The sequence below is a fragment of the Epinephelus fuscoguttatus genome, linkage group LG14, assembly GCF_011397635.1.
Source record: "Epinephelus fuscoguttatus linkage group LG14, E.fuscoguttatus.final_Chr_v1".
NCBI lineage: Eukaryota > Metazoa > Chordata > Actinopteri > Perciformes > Serranidae > Epinephelus > Epinephelus fuscoguttatus.
In genome coordinates this window covers 17,821,429-17,843,969 of record NC_064765.1, presented here as the reverse complement: position 1 = coordinate 17,843,969, position 22,541 = coordinate 17,821,429, and the positions used below count along the sequence as shown (strand labels likewise).

Genomic DNA, 22,541 nt, shown 5'->3' with positions numbered 1-22,541 from the left:
GTGGGTTTAATTTCAACACTGGGGGGGACACATTTATAACGGGGGTCCCTGTGCAAGAAAACAATATGTTGCAATACCAGATTTTGACATGATTTACTTTTTACTTTTGACAGCTATCATATGCTTTCAGTGATTACAGCTTTTAGACAATTAATTCTTAACATCATAGGGAACAATCCTCGTGTACAATCAATTATCTGCTAGATGTGTGTTGGTGGTGGTGATGAGGGGGGGTGGAGGGCTGGTAAAGGTGGGAGGGGTTGACACAGAGATGTACAGGACAGGACACCCTCATGCTTGCTCCATAAACCTCACCACAGTTCGCTGCCGCAGCTGTTGTGGCGCACAGTGAGCGGTGAGGTGCGCTCTTTTTTCTGGGGTGACTATGTGGAGTCTGGCAAAGGCTTTCTCACACTGATCGATCAGCGAGCCCGTTTCTCTCCGGCAAAAAAAAACATAAAAACGGAATGTTGTCACTCTCTCTCTCAGCAAGGTCGGTTTCCACAGAGCTGTGAAGACACCGCTCATTTACCATGAGCTGTTTGGATGTTATGTACCCAGCCTATGGACATTACGCACCGTACGCACCGACTGCTCCTGCTTTTATCAGTAGTTTACAGGTAGGAAGTCAGCAAATATTTATATGTTGTCGTAATGATTATTTTATTTCCAGTGTTATTTCCAGCGTTAGCGGGGAGATGTGGGGGTCTTTAGAGGAACAGCTGGTAGTATAATTTGCGCAGCTTGTGCGTAAAAGCAGGAAACGTGATGGGAAAATCGTTAAAGTATTTTATGTGTTAAGATGTGAGTTTTCCTTTGATTTAATTAGTCATTTACAAATATTTAAATTTGCAGTGCAGCTTTTTTTAAATGTCTAATCAAGCACAGAAGTCGCTCTGCACCCGCAAAACTCCTATCATAACGCCCGCGCGCACGCGCACACATGCCAGCGCTGCCACACACAAAGAAAAACATTATGTCAAAATGTCTCATAGACAGCTCCAGAACTGTCCTCTGCAACACCTGTCTTAACCCCCCCCCCCCCTCCTCTGACACCCCTCCTCCCCCCCGGCAGGCTCCCACAGGTCTGAGCAACACTTCTCCTCTCTGCCGGGATTTTATGGACACTCCCAGGGGCCCCGAGGGGATGTCTGGGGGCCCAGGCACTGGAGGATCAACTTCCTCTTCATCGTCATCCAGCTCTTCCTCTTCCTCCTACACACCAGCGGCTTTAAGGCCAGAGGAGGGCCCCAAGGAGAAGCAGGAGGCCCCTGAGGCAGAGTACCTGACTTCTCGCTGTGTGCTCTTCACCTACTACCAGGGAGACATCAGCAGCGTGGTGGACGAGCACTTCTCCAGGGCACTGAGCTCCTACATGGATGGGGAAGGCAAACGGCGGGCGGCAGACCAACAGGGCACAGGTATACAACACTGTCCATACATAAAGACTATTTATACATGTATGTTGATCTTGGACATGTATTTAACTCATGTCCGTAGTCATAGAAAAGTATCCGCTCTGTGAACATAAAGAAAACTTCAGAAGAGGGACCAAGTGTGCCAACATCCAGGCAAAATTTTGGCTTGAGGAAGATCTTGTCAACCAAAAATGTTGCCTTAAAAAGAGACAGAGAGATATAAACTTTCGGAGCCTACAGTGTGCAGACCTCCTTTGTGACCAAATACAAACAGGCACCCAATCTGAATGTTTTGGCGTCACTTCACGTGAGTTAGTTTCAAGATTCACACCACTCTTAAAAAAAAAAAAAGCTGAGTTTAGCTGCCCCCTGCTACGTCCCTGCCGTTTCATGATTTCCATTTATCCACGCCACAGTTGTCTGTGCGGTGTCTTGCACATGCTTTTGAGGCCACACAGGGTGAGTTGACAGTTGTGCAGAGCACAGCAGAGCGTCAGACAGGTGATGTGATCAGGTGACAGGGCTGAAAAGCTGCTTGTTGGGACTGTTGTCCCCGGGAGATCGGGGAGGAGGGTTCAGAGGTCATGAAGGTCAGGAGCTGTTGAGAGTCCAAATGGGACCTCTTTGACTTTGGATAAAGAGTTAAAGAGACAAGACAAGAGACAGCATGCACATTGTGTGTTTGGTAAGATTTGTTAATTAGTACAAAGTATCAAATCATTTTTAAAATTGGATAGATTTGGATTGCACCAAAATGCAAAGTACAAAGTCATTTTCAAATCCTCAAGACACCTAAATCCATTTCTACCAGCAGCCTGCAGATGTCCCCTGAATATCCATATAGGGCCTATAGCCTCTACTCTCTCCCTCTCTCTGCTATCACTGTTAGTCTCTTTCCTAGTTCAGTCGGACGTCTTCATTTCGCCACTAACACACACTTCCTGCCTCACAACAGATGCTATGTTTATACATGGCCGTAAGCGCGCAGCCTCGCCGGCGTATCCCCTTCAAACGTCTCTGCGGCTGCCATTCTGACTATCGCTCCAGCTCTTGCCCCACAATGGTTGCTCAGTCAGTTGCCTGCCTGCTGGTCAGATTTATACACGCTGTGGTCTGTGTGATAGGGGCAGAGGGAAACATTACCTCTCAGGGTGCCGCACGGTGTCTTTTTTCAGAGGAATATCTATATATATAAGTATACTGCTAAAAACATATAATGGCTCGCGGACATTCTGTCAAGGGCGAGGAGGGGGGGAGGGGGCGCAGAGAAAACAACAGGTGGGGGTGCAGGAGACAGAGGAGAGGGACGGCGGGTGCAAGCACAGGGCCAGAGTTGCGTGTCTGAGTGTGTGTGTGTGTGTGCGCATGAGTGTGTTGTGAGACTTTCTGAAGTACTCGGCTGACATGAGAGTGAGAGATGTCACCACAGCAAGTGATTTAAGGCACTGTGGGCCTTGGGCTCCCTCCAGGTCAGAGAGTCTACCTTATATAGAATTCTAGGATATAGGGACGTCTCTCTTTCTACCTTTCTCTCTGTCACTCTCTGTCTCTCTCTCTGTCTGCGAGAACGTGGTTGTGTTTATTTCTGTGTTTTGTTGAGGCTAGGGCTGTGTGACAGAATGATCCAATGGGGAAGATATCTGGGCTAGAGGGTGTAGCAGTCATGTGAGTGACATCTACGTTTTAGCACGGGTTGCTCCCCATGCACAGCTCCAGCCTTTTCCATTTGTCTCTATAAATCAAGTGATTTACTGTCACTACACAGACGTGAAGCAGTTTGTGACTTGGCCTAAATTTGATTGTTGTTTATCATCCTCTGCCTCCTTGTCCCGTTAGAAACCCCTTCACCTAGCAGTCGACGAAGCTTCCCCCCATCATTCTGGGACAGTAACTACTCATCACCTCAGAGCCGCCCGCACTGTGAGACGGGTGCGCCTTCCTATTCCATGGACCCATACGCATCAGCGTTGCACCCAGGCCTGCCACATCCACACCCTCATCCTCACCCACACGCTCATCCTCACTCCCACCCTCACCCACCAGAGAGCTGGGGATATCCCCAGGCCCAAGCCTACGGCCACCCGCGGCCTCTCCACGAACTGTATTCACCGTCAGCTTTGGAGCCCCACTACGGGCCCCTGCTCATGCCCACGGTGAGGCCACCTCATCTCGCTACCTTGCCAAGCCACTATGAAGTGAGCAAGCTGGAGCCCACTGCGTCCTGGCCCGGCCTGCTTCCACCAGGAGATGTCAGCCAGACGCTGGCACTTAACATGGATGCAGGTAACCACTCACCCACGTCAGGTTTAACAAACACTGCCTGGACAAAGTGTCTAATCAGACCAGATGTGAAAATCAGCAGATGTTGAGAAATACACTTATGAAAATAGGAAGGTAAGATTATCTATGGCTACGAAAATAGCAGAGACAGGTTGTTTTTTGATGAGTTTTTTCTCGTTTAATATTTAACCTTTTTTAAAGTAGTGAGAGATTAAATGGCTGCAGACAATAAAATAAACATACAACAACTGACCCTTTGCTAAGCCCCATCCCTTTGTGACGGTCCGACAAGCTGTCGCAGTAAGCATGGAGCCCACACTGTAACTAACTGCACTCCCTGATGAAATATTATCAAATTTTTGGAAAACTGAAAGAGTGATTCCAGAGAGAAGCAGACAGAGGGGTCTACAGTCTGTGTTTGAAGGATATATCCAGGATGTCAAACTGACTCAGCAGCAACACCAGGTTAAAAAGACAAAGATAGTTAGAAGCTAAAGCCGAACTATAGGCTACAGATCACAGTGTAAAAGTGAACCACCACATCACTGCTGATCGCCACAGAAGACAATGAATATAAAGAGAAACTCTGCTGATATTGAACCAGCTGTGTGGCATCGCAGTGTGTGCAGATGAACTGTGTTTGGCTTCCCTCTGTGCCAGACCTCTGCTGGCAGATTGGTGAGGAGCTCCAGGGGAAGCTTAACAGCGTTCATCTGCACACAATGTGATGACACACAGCTGGTTGAATATCAGCAAAGTTTCCCTGCTTACCTTCACTGGTTCCTGTACAGCAGGGTCAGTCTTTGTTTCACTGTACAAAGCAAAAGCAGCATGTGTATACATTCAGTAGGCTATATCTTCAGTAGCTAGCTAGCTAACCCTACACTTTTCAGGGTTTGATTTTGGTTTTTGGAAGAGGGAAGAAATGTATATCTTTTTCCAACCTCTCCAGGTAACGAGTATCATTAAAACCTTAAGCTCAAAATCCACAAAACTAGCTTGAAAAGGAAGAAAATCTGAAACGATTGGCCAGTTAGCATTTGAGGAGCAGAACTTAGCAAAGGGTCAATTATAGAAGTGATAAGAAATTTAAAAACATTCTTCATCTACAGGCAGATGTGACAGCTTCCAAGCCACTTTGAATGTATCCAATGAGACCAGCTCCAGAAGATTTAAAGGTCCAGTGTGTAGGATTTAGGGGTATCTATCAGCAGAGATGGTATATAAAATTCATAACAATGTTTTCATTAGTTTATAATCACCTGAAACTAAGAATCGTTAGCATAGAATGAGCTTTTTATATCTACATACGGAAAAGATCCTCCACCATGTAGTTTCAACCTGGTCTCACTCAATGTGCGTTAGTTTTTGAAGGAAAAAAACGTGAATTGGCAGTGTTGTACCAATATAGTGCGTTTATTTTGAAAGAGACTGTATGTAAACGGTAAAATTCCTGTAACAACTGAAGTGTATTTTGAAAGTAGACAATGCATGTAACAGGCACAACTTAACACAGCGTCCCAGATCGTCAACAACCAATGCACCCAGGGTACCTTGCACTTCGTATGTGGACATGGAAAGTCCATGACCAAATTTCAACATGGGACGAGGTCGGAGTGAGAATGTGTTGATTGTTTCTACTGTAGATAGATAAGACTTCATAGAGTGTGCCAGGGCTGACGTCAAAACCCGTAAGTTTAGCATTGCGCTGGTTCCCGGAAGAGAAAGTGAATGTGATTTTTGCATTGCGTTTTGGATTATGTCAGAAAATAAGCTCTGTGGCTAACACAAGTTTATGATACTTACAGATTTTGTTCAGCGAGATTATCTTCACATATGAACACCTTTCATACCGCATTTGAAGCTTAAATGCGATCGCCAGAAGTAAAAAGCTAACGTTAGGCTTTAACGGACTACATGACTACTTCACGGTCGCATGACTCTTGACGTCACCGCCACTAAGCTTTCAACTGATTTTGGCCGCTTTATTTTAAAAAAACATTGTATAATGGGGAAATCGGACTGTTTAAGCTAAATAAGAAGCTGTAATGGCGGACTGCCAGCACTCTCGCCTGTTGGGGGGTGATGACATTTAATGTCCCCGACAGGGTTTGTAGTCGTATTAAGCAACTTGTTAGCAACCGCCTTTTTTACGACACGCAAAAGCTTCAGAATTCACAAGTATGGTATTTACTGACGTATTTTATGTCGTAGAACAAAACCTGAAACTCGCTTAAGCTTTTGTTAACCACAGACCTTATTTGAGGCATTTTACCAAAATCCCATTCAAAAACATATTGACTTTTAGACGAGAGAACCGGAAGTGCTAAAAGCGCCAACGGAGTTCCGGGTTTACTGGCACACTCTATTAATCCCACACCAGGGAAATGTACACATTACAGCAGCTCAGGAGTCACTAAACTAAAACATATACACACTATGCACAGCTTTTACTCAAACAGATACTGTATGTTCATGATAGATGATAGGGCGGATTGCATTTTCGTGTCAGCCACTATAGTTCTCCTACACGCATGGAACATGGGAGAAGTTCCAGTTGGTTGCAGCCTCACCTAGATGCCACTAAATCCTACACACTGGACCTTTAAATGAGTTTGCAACTGATTCAGAGCCACGGGTGCAGCGTACCTAAGCGCCCATTGTCCCATTTCATTACAGACTTTAGGAAAAGTTAGCAAAAATAAATCTTCCCATACTTTATTGGTAAGACATAGATCTGTAGGGTTGAACAAAATGAGAATGCCTACTGTATCAATTTAGCTTTTGTGAGCCATTGATTGCTCAAAACATTTAACCTCGGGTATTGGGTATTGATTTCTTTAATCAAACACAGACACATGCTAACAGCCATTTACACAAACACACACACACATTCTCGCGCACACATCTGCATCAACATTCAACCCTCATGATACCCTCTGTAGGAAATGCATGCATGCACAAATGCATACATTTGTGGTGTTGAATACGTTTGGCCCTGCAATAGACACTCCTACGCGTTAACACACACACACACACACACATGCGCACACAAAATACATCATAATCATCACAGGGGCTCTCTTTTTCCACCTCTAAAACAGGATGTTTGGCAAAAGTAGGCTCCATGACAACCTGTGTTCTGTTGTTCGCTGTCGTCCTCCTCATTGTTCCCTTGTCCTTTCTTCTCAGGCCTCCAGCAGCACAAGAAAGGCAAGGAGCTGTACTGGTTCTAACGAGCCCTTCAGTCACATTGACCAGCCATTACCAGATCCAATTAGTCCCAGGACCTGCTCCGCTATTGAAGCAGCGTGTCCCTTTATCCCCCCCCCCACACACACACTCCATCCCCATCTATCCATCCCCTTCTCTCTGCTCCCGGCCTCCCCTGCCAGTATACAGCCTTGCTCCAGGTCGACGTGTGTGCACCATGGAGATAAAGCAGGGGCGAGAGGGAAAGAGGCAGAGAGGGAGAGAGTGTCGCTGTCTATAATCTGTGCTGCTGCTCTGTCCTTTCGCATCTCTCTTCCACTCTCTCTCCTGACGCTGCCGGTGCAGCACAAACCTTGGCAAGGTGTGAGCCACAGTGACCTGCTTGGACTGAGAAAGACAGGATCACAACAGACTGTTGCAGAGGACAGAGAGATAGAAGGATGAATGGGGGGACAGGGCGATGAATAGCAGCAAGCAGGGATTCCCTCCAACGTCCCTGGTTATCTCTGTCTCATGCTCTTTGTTGGTACAGTGGTTGTCATCATCCACTTATCTGCATTTCACAAATGCAACATGCAGCGATAAACAGGAGCAGCAATTATGGCGGTTTATGCTTTGTGACTGTCATCATGACGCCTTTTTTTTGGGGTTGTTATTATATGATTTCGCTCTCTGAAATAAAGTGTATCTATTTATTGGTGTTTGTTTAGGCCAGTGTTCTGAAATGATTGTGATTCAGTTTATTGAGTTTTCTAAAGGGAGAAGCAGAGGAGATGACCACACCATGTGACTGTCTCATCTATCCACGCCCATGTGGTCATCTCTCAAAAACATATCAAAAATGTGTTCAGTTCAACACGTATTTGTTTTATTTGAACGCACTCACAGATTGTGTTCTTTCAATTTGACGACGATGGTGTTCCTTTTTAGATCTCTGTGTCATTCATAGATGTTTTGAATTTGGTCGCTCTGAATATTTCTGGTATTTTTTTGTGTGTGTGTCATTTCTCATTTTTGTGTCAATAAATGTTTTTATGGTAAATTGCCACATCTGTTAAATGTTTACTTTGCATGACATTAGGAGTAATGGCATCTGAGCTACTAATTTAAAGGGACAGTTCATCCCAAAATCAAAAATACATATTTTTCCTCTTTGCTATAGTGCTGTTTATCAGTCTAGATTGTTTTGGCGTGAGTTGCTATGTGTTGGAGATATCTGCTGTAGAGATGTCTGCCTTCTCTTGAATATAATGAAACTAGATGGCACTTGGCTTGTGGTGCTCAAAGCGGCAAAAAAATACATCTGAAAAAACTTAACAGCAATGTCTCTTTTGAGGCCAGTCTCATGCCGCAGTCATCAAAATCCGGTGCTTGGGCAGTGACTTTCGGTGTCAGAAACCACAGAAAAATACAACCTTAACATCAGCATGACACGTGGTTGGTTGCCCGGCGGCATCATACCGGACAAGGACGAAAGTTAAGGTGCCGAAAGTCCGGCTGGGGTGTACGGGACCAACAAACACCAACTTTTACCCGAGAGAGCAGTGTTCGCTTCCAGTAAGATTTTAAAGCCAAACTCTGTTCTTTTTTCCTAAATCCAACCACATGTGTTTGTTGCTGAAGGAAAAAATCATCAATTCCTGGTGTTGTACTGACGTAGTGCTTTTATTTTTAAAGAGACTGTATGCTAACGTTAAATTTCCTGTGAAAACAGAAGTGTATTTTGAAAGAAGGCAATGCATGTAACAGGCAGAACTTCAGCAACCAACACACCCAGAGTACCTTGCACGTTGTATGTGGACGCCGAAGGCCCATGAGCAAACGTCAATATGTGCCAAGGTCAGAGTGAGAATGTGTTGTCTCTTTTCAGAGATCATGAACTCAAGATTGAAAGATACTTTCTTTTTACCGAACTGCACCTGCCAACCAAATCACTGCCCAGATGTAAGCATACATCTAGCTAAGCTGAGATGAACACCATTAGGCTGCGATCACACAGAAATGAGACGCCAAAGACGCGGACGCTTCAAAGACGATTGAAATGCTGGAAGTGCTTATTCAATGTGAGCCAGCTACTGGCGTCTGATGCTCAAAAAGTTGAAAATATTTTAAGTTTTCAGCGTCTACGCATGTCTAAAAAGAAGCGTCTACAAAGAAGTGTCTAAAAAGAAGCGTCTACAAAAACGCGTGTCTAAAAAGACACTTGAACGCCGGTCAGACACGCCGTATAATAGGAAAACAATGGTTTTACTGGCGTTGCGTTTATAGCGTTTTCATCTCGGTGTGTTCCTTCTGTGCTGTGATACAGGTGGCAGGTGTAGTTCGGTAGAAAGAAAATAGCTTCTACGTGAAACTGCTCACCACAAGGTCTGTGGATTATTTTGAGTAACCAGGTCATGATGTCTGGAAAAGAGACATCGTTGTCAACTTTTAAAGTGTATTTTTTTGGCTCAATGAGCACCACAAGCCAAGTGCCATCTAGTTCTATTACATTCAAGAGAAGGCAGGCATCTCTACGGCTGATATCTCCTACACTCGGCAATTCACACCAACACAATCTAGACTAACAGATAGGACTACAGGTAAGAGGAAAAATATGTATTTTTGATTTGGAGGTGAACTGTCCCTTTAAAGGGGGTAATTGTAGCTGGACAGATAAAATAAATACATCCACAGGATGAATACTAATTTTAGCTTAAAAGAAATATGTCTCAGTTTAAGGCAGAGCACACTCAACAGTGGAGGCTCGATGGAGGCTGTAGGATCAGTTTCTGATTTTACACACTGACATATGGAGTGTGTTGACATTTTAGTTGCCGTTTCGGTCCCAGCGACAGTAGCCCGGCCAGATGTGATCAAGGTTGCGCTATGCGCCTCGTCTTATTTAAAAGGCCTTCCATTTGAATTCCTGCTCGCATTCACAGTTTGTCACCTATAAAGTGGGAACGAGTGGTGAATGCCAGCAATGTGTAACCAGAGAAGAAGCCAGCCATCCCAGCTATGCACCAAATGTTGCCGTGTTATTGATCTGATAATCAGATTATGTGCTAAGGTATGCCAGTCTGGGCCACTGTCACAATTTAACGGCTGTTATGTGTGACCCCCACTAGAGAGCAGCCAACTATGTGATTGGCTCTAAGCTGAGGATACATGTAGAGTAATGAAATTAGAAGAGTTTACCGGGGATAGCGTTCCTCTCAGCTTCCCATGCCAAGCATCTTACTGCCTTTTCACACTAGTATTGTCACTGGGCCTGAGGGTTTCCTTTTCACACCGGATCCTCCAGGATCCTCTCCATAGTTAGGATGCACCCGCAGATATTGTCACATTATATTACTTAGAGGTCAATAAACTCTACATTGCATTAATAATAGCCACAGTAACAGATTGTGTGGGGGGATAGTCATTGTTACACAACTTTATTCATGATGGATGCTGACCTTTACAGTGATATGACTCGATATATTTAGCTTGTTAAATGTTCAGAGGAAGCAGCAGAAATACAACTTAAGATTCATTTCATTATTGACATACAGAGGCATGAGAGGGAGCTGAGTTTATTCACTGAACAGACATCCTGTGTAAGCAAATCCTAAAGTAATGCTGCCCTCCTGTGGTGTGTTTCTAGCACCGCAAAAGCCACCTACACAGTGAAGGGTTTTCCAAAACTCGCTCCACAAAAGTTTTCAGGTTGTTTGGCAAACTGCATAACAAGCAGAAGGGTTTATTTTATTGCCCTTATATTATTTTATCACCCCAAATCATTGATATAAATCCCTGCATAATATCTAAATAATACAGATACTGCACTTTCCCTTTGAATAGTCTTTATGAAATGGTCAGAGAAATTGTCTCCACAAACAAAATATGTTCTTTCACCTTTATTGTCCATTTTAACCAATTTTTCTGAGAAAATAAATGTTAATTATTTGCAGTACAAGTGAAGCATTTAATCACCAGAAAATTAATCAGAATTTTTTGTGATCACAGATTAATAATTTCGGTCTTTTGAAGCCAAACATTAGTTGCTTCTCAGTTGTGCTGAATTAATGCTGCTCTTCGCTGTATATCATAACTGAATATCTTTGTGTTTTAGCTCAAACAAAACAAGACATTTGTAGCCGTCTCCATCTGCTATGGGAAACAGTAACTTTTTTTTTATTATTATTATTATTTTTAACAATTTATAGACAGCATAACAGCAATTAATTGAGAAAATAATCATCAGTTTGAACAATGAAATAATGAAAATAACTAGAAGTTGCTGTCTTAATTTACATGTATATTCTAAATTAAATAAACGCAGCTTTTTTGCTAGGTGTTTGTCAGTCTAATATTAGAATTTCAGAATGAAATCAATATAATTAATTCATAATCTAATACATTTAAATAAGTGATTTAAAAGTAACCTAGCTATGGCATAATCATTTTCGTAAACAATGAAACAGATGTCAGAGAGTCAAATTCAGATCTCAGTTTTTATCAGATACATAGGCTAGTTACTGTATTTTGCTTAAAATCAAACGCACAAGCATCTGACAAATACAAATGTGGTAGTTATAAGATTTAAAATGATAATAATAATGGAATTATTAATAGTCAGTGTTATTTTTCTTTCAAAACAACAGCAATCCAACACAAATAGCTTGTGTTTGCTTCAGTTTTGTACCATTCATTCATTCATTTTCCATAACCGCTTATCCTGTTGAGGGTCATGGGGGGGCTGGGGCCTATCCCAGCTGACATTGGGCGAGAGGCAGGGTTCACCCTGGACAGGTCACCAGACTATCACAGGGCTGACACATAGAGACAGACAACCATTCACACTCACATTCACACCTACGGACAATTTAGAGTCACCAATTAACCTGCATGTCTTTGGACTGTGGGAGGAAGCTGGAGTACCTGGAGAAAACCCACGCTGACATGGGGAGAACATGCAAACTCCACACAGAACCAGGAACCCCCTTGCTGTGAGGCAACATTGCTAACCACTGCACCACCATACTGCCCTTGTACACTGTCAGACCTGATGAGAAGCAAATGTGTCTTGCTGATGGGAACTGCAAACCATAACTGTAAATATCTATATGTAAAAATTCTTATCATGAGGGCAGCGTGTTTAAGCATAAACTAGCTTGGGAAAACCCTGATTCCCACTGTGTACTGTACCCATAGACTTCAATAAGGGGAAGTGAGTGTACAGTAATTAGTCATCAACATTAGCCAGCATTTCCTGTGAACAGCTGATTCACTCAGCTGTTGTGTCCATGCAAGTCATCATTTACAGCAAGACTAACCCTAAAATGACCCACTTTGAACTCCAGAGACAGTGGGTCATATGACAGGTCATCGGTTACAGTCACATGATACAGGATGCAGATTTACATTCAGTTTCAGAAATATAAATGAATGTGATCTGAACTGTATATTTGACTTCTAGATTATTTTAATTTTTTTTTTATATTTGTGCTTTGCAAGTATTTCACATTAAAATTTACTTTAATCTTTTTACAACCTGACACTTAACCTGCTAACTGACTTTACAAGGCAATAAACAAAGGCTTGTCTAACTCACCTTTATTTCTGACACATGTTTCATATATCCTCTGTCCTACATTTTGCATAACTGATGTGTCATTGTCAGAGCTGTAACCTTACTGGCATAACTGTCATGTGTAAGCAGAAGGAGACAAATAAAAAGCAATGACATGCAACCAAAACAAACGGCGCACAATGTGGAAGTGGTGTTGGAAACAACAAAATTTTCCGTTCTTTTTGTTCCTGTTTTTTAATTGCAGAATAAAACAACTTACGTATAAGCCCCTACACAAACAAACACACATGTGCTTGAACAATTAAGAATTAGGTGTGTATTCTGAATATAGAAACATCCTCACATGCTTTACTTCAAACTCTTTCTCAAGGCCAAGCAAACCTTGACCTATGGACTTTGAAAGTTTCCCTTTTTGTATTTGTAATGTGCTGACTCATGACCTGTCCCTGTCACTTGACTCTTGTTGTAAATGCTTTATAGTACATCACAAACTTTACACCTGCCTGAAGTTGCACATGACATCTTGGCTTCACAATAAAACCCGCCGTTAGCTGCTCTTTCCATACTGTAGACACACACCACTCACCAATACTGGGTTAAAAACAAAAACAGTCAAAGCTTCATACACACACACCCACACACACGCCCAATCAGCTGAGTTTATTATGAAACTTGAGTTCAGTGAACTTTTAAATAGCTGACAAGCAGGCAAACAGGTGCTGGTCATCTGCAGTGGTGGGAAGTAACTAAGTAAGAATCATTTTATTAACTGGAGGCAAACCACAACTCTCCAACACAGGGCTGTAGGCTATAAGAGTCTTAAATGTCATCTTGTTGCATTTCTAGGTGCCAGAATAGAAGAAGTCATGACTCAAAACTTAAATTCTATTGTAAACCAGCTGCCGCTGCCCGTCAACAAAGACAGCTATGGTTAAATGCAATAAAACGAAAGGACTGTGCGAAGGCGATAAATGCTCGCATGTGTAGCGCACACTTCATATCACACTTCATTAGGGAGAAAGTATTTACCATTGTAGGGATGAATAAGGTTATGTGTATTAATGGTTATCATGTCCACCTCATCAGAAATTGGGGAGATATAAAGAGAAATATTGGATTTCTCTGTAATGTCGGTGAAGATTCTCAGTCATCCAGGTCATGGTAATTGTAAGTGCTAATATCGTAGGCAACTGGACTTGCTTGCGTTTCTTGAAGACGTTTCGTCTCTCACCCAAGAAGCTTCTTCAGTTCTAAATGAGTGGTACAAAGTTGCAGGCTATAAACCCTGTGTGGGTGGGAACCTCTCTGTAATGCAACTTTTTAGCCTGTTAGCTAACGTTAGCTCTGATAGCAAAACAAACTGGAGGAAACCGTTCAAGTGCCTTCCTCCTTTGTAAGACTGGCATACCAATCAACCACAAAGCTTCCTGTGACATCATCCATCCACTGAGTGAGAGCATACGGGTCGGCCAGTCTGGTCCCGTTGGTCAGTGTTCACTTTTTCAAGTATCACTTGTAGTCCCGGAGAGTGAGCGACCTGACATGGTGCGTTCTTAAATTGAGTCTGACGCTTTACACTAAAATGAGAACCCTGTTGGTCAAAGAAACGGAGCATTATATTTCTACGTGTATTACCAAACAGTTAAGTCAATCACACATTCACTCTGCTCGGCGCTCCAGAGTGTGCTCTGCACTCCGAGAGTGCTCTGGATAACCAAACGGTACATTCAGACAGCGTTACGAATTTATGAATGGTCCAGTCTGTGCCAGAGTACACCACTCACATCATCTTCCTCCATTGTCTAAAACAAGCCAACTTAACTTGCTTGCTAACACTAGCTAATGTCTATGGAGAATTGTTTTGCCTCCACCTAAGCCCCGCCCACCAAAAAACATCATACTGTTTACTGACAGTCAAAGGGTCTATAAAATATTCACGTTTTGATTAGTTTATAATCACCTGAAAACAGGAATCACAGTGTTTTCGTTACCTTAGAGTAAGTTTTTTATATCTACGTATTAGGGCATTAACAGAAAAGTTGATTTGTCAACGTGTCGACATCAGTGGCACAAGTCGACACCCCCCGGGAGGAGTAGACAAGTCGTGTGTTTTTGGTTTTTTCCCCCTCTCTCTCTCTCTCTGTGTGCTTGTGTACGGAATGCAATCGCTGCCTCTGATTGGCTTGCGCTGATACTTTATCCTTGACTTAACCAATAGTCATAGTCTCTTCATAAAAAGGGCGGTAATGTTACTTGGCGTGTAGAGGGGGAAAATAACACAAAACCACAACAAGACAAGAGACATGGCTGCAGAGAACGTAGAAGGTGATAGGCCTGAGAAAACGCCTGAAGGCCCGAACATACTCGGGCGGAACGTACGTGGAACCGACTCCGCAGAGGTCCGCACGGACTCAAAACGGACATTTTTACAGGAAACTACAATGCGGAAGTGCGCTCGACTATGAAAGCCCAAATGACTGCGGACATCCCTCGCGGAGTCCGCTCCACTAATAGTACGCCCGAGTATGTTCGGGCCTGAGAGTGACAGACATACATTACATGTGTGGAGATACTTCACTTTCCTCCACCGTGTCAATGTGATGACGTCATCAAATGACTTGTCGACTCGACTTAGACTTTATTGACAGATAAGTCAACGTGAAAAAAATCAAAGTCGTTAATGCCCTACTACGTATGGAGTGGATCCTCTCCCATGGAGTCCACCATATTGCTCTACAGTAGCCCAGACCAGACAAACCAAACACTGGCTCTATAGGGCCACTTGTGTTTTTGTGCTGTAGTTCTCCTACACTCTGCACACAGGAGAGGTTTCAGTTCTGTAACTTCACCGCACATGTCACTAAATCCTGCACACTGGTCCTTTAAGCAAGTGATGTGTTTGTTTTTTTATATAAGCAAGTCTTGATAAATAGAAATATACTTAGTACTAAAAGAAAACCAAACTTCTACAGTATAAAAACAGTAGTTGTTTTTCTGGGCCAGTGGCACATTTTTCAAAGGAAGACAAGCTGATAGAGTTTAATGACACCTGTAAACTTTTAGCTTAGCTCTCAGTTTTTCCTCACTTCACAGCATCTTTATGGTCTTAAGTATTTTCATGACGTGAATGCCTTGTGACAGACAGACAGACAGACAGACAAGCAGAGAGATGAGGAGGGTAGGGCAGAGAGACACTAAGGTGAACTACCATAGGAAAAAAACTATGAATATATTGCATATAAAATATGTTAAAAGAGTTTATAGGACCAAGAAATTGCACTTTAGTTTCCACCATGTGCTGGCTGGGTGAAACAAATTAAGTCAATTCTCAGCTCTGGTTTCAGTGTCTTCCTTGTTATTCAGTCTCCTTTGTGAATTTGAAAGCTAAATAATACCTCCACTTATGTTCCTGACAATGACGGATAGGTAAAATCCGCAAAGCAAATCAAAAACTACAGGCAAGCTGAAAACAGGATGTATGCGTGGAAACAGAAAGGAAATCTTGAACAACTGTGAATGGAAACACTTGTGAATCATAAATCAAACAAATGCAGGGAAGAGTGCGTGAGTGAGTATTTTAAAACCTCCAAAATCTTTGAAGACAATTCAGTAGCAGGAAAAAAGTTCTCTAAGCTGTGGGGATGAGTGCATTTTGACAAGCATTGCTGGGTTTGTTTTACTTAAATAAAGACGGAAAAATACTCTAATCTACTGCGGAGGTGTTTTTTTTTAAAAGAGAAAAGGAAAGATTGACACAGCTTCAAATAAAACCTGATCATTCATGTAAATCGCTCAAATAAATACAGTGGGTGTTAGCTGAACTACCACCTCCATATCCGAGAAATAATACGCCTCCATTAGCTACTTACACATTGCCAGCATGGAATAATTTAGTTGGCAAGGTTTCAACTAAAACAGGTAGGTGATGGCACACGTTACACATACATGCTGTTACTTTATGTGTGTGTTTTACCCTTTTTTAGAGGATTCCAGATCAATATGTGACTAGAATCAGAGAGCACTGGAAAAAAAACTAAATCCCATCAGTGGTTTTTCACTTTATTTGACTGAAATTCTGAAACAACAAACTGCTGAGTGACTAATCAGAAGATTCTGTGTAACTCATGACGCTGATATGCTTCGTTTTGCTGATGCTGAAAAACATGTTTCCCAAAAGAATGGCATCATGCGAACTTCTTACAATGCGTAAACGTTCCCTATTTCAATGATTGACTCTATCTTCCTTCTCTGTTTGACTTTATGAGCGGCTGACAGCCACCTGACTGGACACACTGCAAGTCATAACTGTAGACGGCTATATAAGAACACCTCTCTAACACAGCCCTGCATCTCCGACAGGTGGACATACCTCTTACTTCACCACACACGGACATAGAGGCAGGTAAGCAGCTACAGCACAGATAGCAACACACACATGAACAGAGCAGAACACACACTTCCTGTACTGCAGGTGAACAAACAGACTCATAAAGAAGTTGAGGTAGAGATAAAACAGAGGTTCAAAGAAACCGGGAAACAGAGTTGATACAGTGGAAGGGAGCATGTGACGCCCAACGTCACATCGTGTGAGAAACAAAACTGAAGTGAAAGAGTCTCAACCTGTGTGGTTTCCTGCAAGTCACAGGGGATCTCTTTGCTTTCTCTGCTCATGTGTCAATAAGGATGAAGCTGCTGCTGGTTGTTGCTGCTGCTCTGGCTGTGGCCAGTTGCGCCACCATCTCTCTGGAAGACCTGGAGTTCCACGCCTGGAAACTCAAGTTTGGTGAGACAATCTTGTCCGACAATTTTTTATTGTGGTCTGTGGTCAGCTACAGTAGATCTTGTTCTAGTATTTGAGAAGATGCTGCCCATGAGGCTTCAATCTGGAGTGTACTCACTCAGTACGTTTACATGGACAGTTTAATTCCACTTTTAATCGGAATGAACGGCCATTCCGATTAAAAGTGGTCATGTAAACGGTCATTCCGATTGAAAAATAGTCATTCTGATTGAAAATTAAATCCGATTAAAGGGGGTGGTTTATTCCGTTTGTCATTCCGAATGAAAGAAGTTCTCGCACTTGTATACACTCATTCCTCTTTAAGTTCATTCCGGTCTTTCTGCGCATGCTCGTTTCCTTGCCCTTCTGGTGCGATGATGTATATAGCGCGCATAGCAACGGGCTGAGCTAGAGCAGTCGGACTCGTTGCACTCACCGGTTTCCATTCGCCACAGCACGGTCTTCTGCCTCCCTTCTCCTGCTCAACAGATGAAGCATTAGCAGAACAAGGTTGTTATCGTACTGCTGCTTTAAGAATATAAGCGAAACACGCCCGAAAAAGGCACTAAGAACGGCGTCGTCAAGCATCTTGTTATCCGGAGTGAGGACTACAGTGTTTTCTTCCGGTAAACGTAAACACGTAACATCCGCCACGCCCCCTATCCAATCAGAAACCTTCCCTGCCCCAAACCTTGCGCAGACGATTGAACTAATCTCCCGTGTAAACCCTCATTCGGAATTAATATTTCCCACGTAAACTACCTGGAAAAACTTTAATTCCGAATGATTTCATTCAGATTCATTTCATTCCGAATGAGAAGCCATCATGTAATCGTAGCCACTGTGTGCTCATTTCCACACTACACACCTAAAGGTCTAGAATAAAGGGATTTGTCATCTGGCTATATAATTAAAAGATAACAGCTTATTTCCTTCTCCGATTGGCAGGAAGGTCCTACAACTCTCCGTCAGAGGAGGCTCAACGCAAGGAAATCTGGCTCAACAACCGCAGACTGGTGCTGGTGCACAACATCATGGCAGATCAGGGTATTAAGTCCTACCGGCTCGGCATGACCTACTTTGCCGACATGGTATGCACAGAAAAACAGAGATGTGGTTTCTGTCATCATTTAGCTTTGAACTTTAACCATTTGTGACATCAGTGTTATTTGGTTGCTGTAGGATTAAATACACTCAACAACATTTTGGGTAATGACCCAGTCAAATTTGAATTTGTCCCCCGTCTCTAGGAAAATGAAGAGTACAGACGCCTGATTTCCCAGGGCTGCTTGGGCTCCTTCAACACCTCTCTGCCTCGCCGCGGATCTACTTTCTTCCGGCTGCCTGAAGGAACTGATCTGCCCAACGCCGTTGACTGGAGGGACAAGGGATATGTCACTGATGTCAAGGATCAGAAGCAGTGTGGCTCCTGCTGGGCCTTCAGTGCGGTATGTACTACAGTAACTTGTCTATTGGTGATGCAGGAAACTTTACACAGCTGTCCTCTGTTTTTAAATGAACTCATATCTGCCACAGACTGGCTCACTGGAGGGTCAGAACTTCAGGAAGACAGGAAAGCTGGTGTCTCTGAGCGAGCAGCAGCTGGTTGACTGCTCCGGCGACTACGGCAACATGGGTTGCATGGGAGGCCTGATGGACAATGCCTTCAGGTACATCATAGCCAACGGAGGGATAGACACAGAGGACTCCTACCCTTATGAGGCTGAGGTAAACAAAAAAAAGAAGTTTGAATTTTTTTAATGTACAGCATCCAGTGTCAGAGTTGGAGATGCAAATCCATTCATTCAGACAGTGGCCCTCTTTTTAAGAGATGTCCAATACTGCCATCTTGTGGACTAAATGTATATTGGCTCCAAACCCTGAAACAGTGCATGGAAAATCTGTTCCCTGATATACACTGTAACACCACTTTCTTTCATTATGTATCAATATGGTAAGGACTGTGAACTACGTTCTCTCCATTAGGATGGCCAGTGCCGTTACAACCCTGACCACATTGGTGCCAAATGCACAGGCTACGTTGATGTGACACCAGGCGATGAAGATGCCCTGAAGGAGGCCGTGGCCACCATTGGACCTGTGTCTGTAGCCATTGATGCCGGTCATGCATCCTTCCAGCTGTATGAATCAGGTGAACTGTTTAAAACATGCCTCTGCTACAGGAGGGGATGGGATTTTTTTAAAAAACCTAACAATTCATCTGTCTGATCTGTGTTTGTGTGTTTCTAGGAATTTATGATGAGCCAGAGTGCAGCAGCTCAGACCTGGACCATGGTGTCCTGGCTGTGGGTTATGGCACTGAGAACGGACAGGACTACTGGATCGTCAAGAACAGGTAAACACACTAATCTGCTGCACATTTTTTGAGGCTTTTTGCCTTTATTGGATTGGACAGTCTAAGGGTGAAAGGGGAGGGAGAGAGGGGATGACATACAGCAAAGGGCCACAGGCCGAAATTGAAAGTGTGACCACTGCGGCAAGGACAGCGCTTTTATATGCAGTATGGGACACCTGCTCCAGCCACACAGCTACTAGGCGCCCCTTGTTGTTTAAATCAGTTCTTACATACCAGGAATTGTCTTTGGAGTATTGTAGCATAGCACCAATCACTATCCCTGCACTGGCTACCTGTCCATTAGAGGACTGATTTCATGGTTCTTTAATTTGTTATCTTTTACCAAAGCCGTACATGGGCTGGCACCCCTGTACCTCTCAGAACTTGTCTGCCCCTGCTCTAGATCTTCAGAAAAATGTCTTTTAACTGTCCCAGAGTTGAAGCTAGAGGGTAAGGGAGACTGTGTCTTTGTGGTGGCAGCTCCAAAGCTTTGGAAATGCCGTCTGCTTTTAATCAAATGTTCCCCCTCCACTGACACTTTCAAGACAACCCAGTGGTGGCAGTGTCGGCGGCAGGAATTGGGCCTGCTGATTTGGCCTGATTCTGGGGCGTCATTCATGCTGAGTCTCAACCGAGTCTGGCATCCAGTTGTGATCCAACTTATTTCTTTCAGCCAGCCAAGTTTGGGCCAATGCTGGGCCAGGTCATTTTTGACAATGGCCCAGTGGTGGCAGTGTTGGCAGGTGGACTCAAGCCAGGTGATTTGGCCAGATTCTGGGCCTTCATTCATGGGGCAACAGGATGCAGCCCAACGAATTTCATCCTGCATGCCGATTGCTGAGTTTGGCCGATGCTAGGCTAGGTCATTTCGGCTACCTGGGAAAACTTTAGATGTACATGATTTCAATGGCCTTTGGTTGCTCTTAGTGAGTTTAACATTGTAGTATTTCATAATCTTTTAAACAGATATAAAAATTGGTCTTACCACTTTTATTATGTTTCTGTGTTAGACTTGTGTTCATATTATGATATTGCTCTGGAATTTCTACCTCCATTTATCGTTGTTATTGTGCCTTTTAAAACTATTTGTGTGTCACTTGAAGTTGTACAACACTTTGGTCAACTCCAGTTGCTTTTAAATTTGCTCTATAAAAAACTTGATTTGATTTGATAACATAAGCATGAAGACATAATTAAATTAACAATAAAAGCAAGTATAGCAAAAATACAAGAAAAATACAAATAGACAATGTGAAAAAATACAAGAAATATATGTACAATATATCTGAATAAAAATACATAAAAAACATTTTAGAAGTGGTAGCTATGTGCAGAAATGTGCAAAATATTGTGTAAGGATTGTGCAAAAGTTCACAGTATGAAGTAGAAAAAGGAATGTGGCAATGTACAGAGAGAATGGTTCAATAGAGTATAGGGTTAATGTAACACATGGAGAAAGATGGCGACATTAACATGTAGTGTCTAAGGGGTAAGGTAATAATGAACTGTTGTGGTGCAAACACTAGTATCAGTATTACAGTGGAGACAGAGAACTGAGTTGCTGTTTTCACAGACATCTTATTTATAGCTGCCAAAATGAAGTGAAACTCACTCAGGATGTTGTCAACCTCTTCAACTGCCCCATTACTGTGAATCGCTACCATTATTTCACCTCTGTCAGAATACAGATCATTATGTCTGCACATGCTGTTGTTACTAATGTCGCGATTACGATTCTTCACACGGAGCAGCCGAATGATATTGGTAATGTGTGTGTGTTTCTACAGCTGGGGTCTAGGATGGGGAGACAAGGGATACATCAAGATGACCAGGAACAAACACAACCAGTGTGGCATTGCTACTGCATCCAGCTACCCGTTGGTCTGAGCAGGTGAGAGGAAACTTCCTTCCTTTAATGCTATTTAAACAAATGTCTGGGTGTCTGCACAGATGAGCCTGAAAGATGTGCATTCTGCAGTTTATTGTCCATTAACTGGTTGTTGTTGTTGTTGTTTATTGGATTTTCCAGGTCCAGGACTTTCCTCAGTGAGAAGGAGAAGAGTGATGCATAATTTACTTTAATTTAATAAAGAAGTAAAGAAGCTGAGTTATGGAACAAGAGACTCTTTTGTTGTTCCACGGAAGATAGTAGGGTACAGAGTCTGTCTGCACTTTTAATAGAATACCTTTTTTTATGAAGATTGTAAATAAATGTAAAGAAATAAAATGTTTTACACTGAGAGATTTAAAAAAAATTGTGTTCATGATTTTGCTGCTTTTTATTGTTCACCATTATATTAGTGGGACCGTGTTGATGTGTAACTACTGGCTCTAAAGAAAATCCATCTGAAGTTTGGTCCATTATTTTGGGCCAAACTGAAATATCTCAGCAACTGTTTGTTGGATTGTCATGATATTTTGCACAGGTTACGACTTTAGTGACAGACTGACTTTTCCTGTAGTGGCACCATGGTTGACATTGTTTTTTTGGTGAAATGTCACATCAATTTGTTAAAACCAAGCAGCAACCTCCAGGGATGACGAGTCAAGTGCCAAAAACTGCAGTTCGTTCAATGGCCACTTGAGGCAGGCAATCCCCATAGACCCCCATGTTTACTTTACAGCAGAAATAAACATGTTTACAGCCTGGTACAAAAAACGGTTTTGGTCTCTATAGCTAATTTCCCCTTTCATGACAACTGTGGGGGTGAATTTTTTTTTATAACTCATCCATTTAAATTTTATTAAGGCTTAAAGTTGCACATAATTAAGGGCGTGGTCACTTTGAGTGACAGGTGGTGCCATCACAGGTGGCTAACTAGCCGCTGGCTGTCTGCTAGGCGTCATCTCAGCTAATTCGCAAGTCATTGAACCTGACCTCTCAGCCGTGTTTGTGCCTTTTGGATATTTTGTTTTGTGAGGGAGCTGGCACCAAGC

The 22,541-nt window shown here is 42.9% G+C and overlaps 2 protein-coding genes across 2 annotated transcripts; both read left to right on the top strand.

Moving 5' to 3' along the window:
* Positions 1-293: 293 nt before the first annotated feature.
* Positions 294-7,606, top strand: vgll2b (vestigial-like family member 2b). The gene is made up of 4 exons (XM_049595659.1): positions 294-620; positions 1,076-1,421; positions 3,255-3,701; positions 6,891-7,606. The coding sequence occupies exons 1-4, from the start codon at positions 534-536 to the stop codon at positions 6,932-6,934; spliced, it is 924 nt and encodes a 307-aa protein (XP_049451616.1). The 5' UTR covers positions 294-533; the 3' UTR covers positions 6,935-7,606.
* A 9,202-nt stretch (positions 7,607-16,808) lies between these two features.
* ctsl.1 (cathepsin L.1) lies at positions 16,809-21,844 on the top strand. The gene is made up of 9 exons (XM_049595658.1): positions 16,809-16,870; positions 17,151-17,251; positions 18,197-18,339; positions 18,499-18,696; positions 18,785-18,976; positions 19,235-19,400; positions 19,499-19,604; positions 21,392-21,495; positions 21,634-21,844. The coding sequence occupies exons 2-8, from the start codon at positions 17,152-17,154 to the stop codon at positions 21,489-21,491; spliced, it is 1,005 nt and encodes a 334-aa protein (XP_049451615.1). The 5' UTR covers positions 16,809-16,870; position 17,151; the 3' UTR covers positions 21,492-21,495; positions 21,634-21,844.
* Positions 21,845-22,541: the final 697 nt, after the last annotated feature.

Coding starts and splice junctions, on each gene's coding strand:
- ctsl.1 (XM_049595658.1), top strand. CDS start 17,152: ATGAAGCTGCTGCTGGTTGTTGCTGCTGCTCTGGCTGTGGCCAGTTGC. Junction 17,252..18,196: donor CGCCTGGAAACTCAAGTTTG/GTGAGACAATCT, acceptor TCCGATTGGCAG/GAAGGTCCTACAACTCTCCG. Junction 18,340..18,498: donor TGACCTACTTTGCCGACATG/GTATGCACAGAA, acceptor CCCCGTCTCTAG/GAAAATGAAGAGTACAGACG.
- vgll2b (XM_049595659.1), top strand. CDS start 534: ATGAGCTGTTTGGATGTTATGTACCCAGCCTATGGACATTACGCACCG. Junction 1,422..3,254: donor GGCAGACCAACAGGGCACAG/GTATACAACACT, acceptor TTGTCCCGTTAG/AAACCCCTTCACCTAGCAGT. Junction 3,702..6,890: donor GGCACTTAACATGGATGCAG/GTAACCACTCAC, acceptor CTTTCTTCTCAG/GCCTCCAGCAGCACAAGAAA.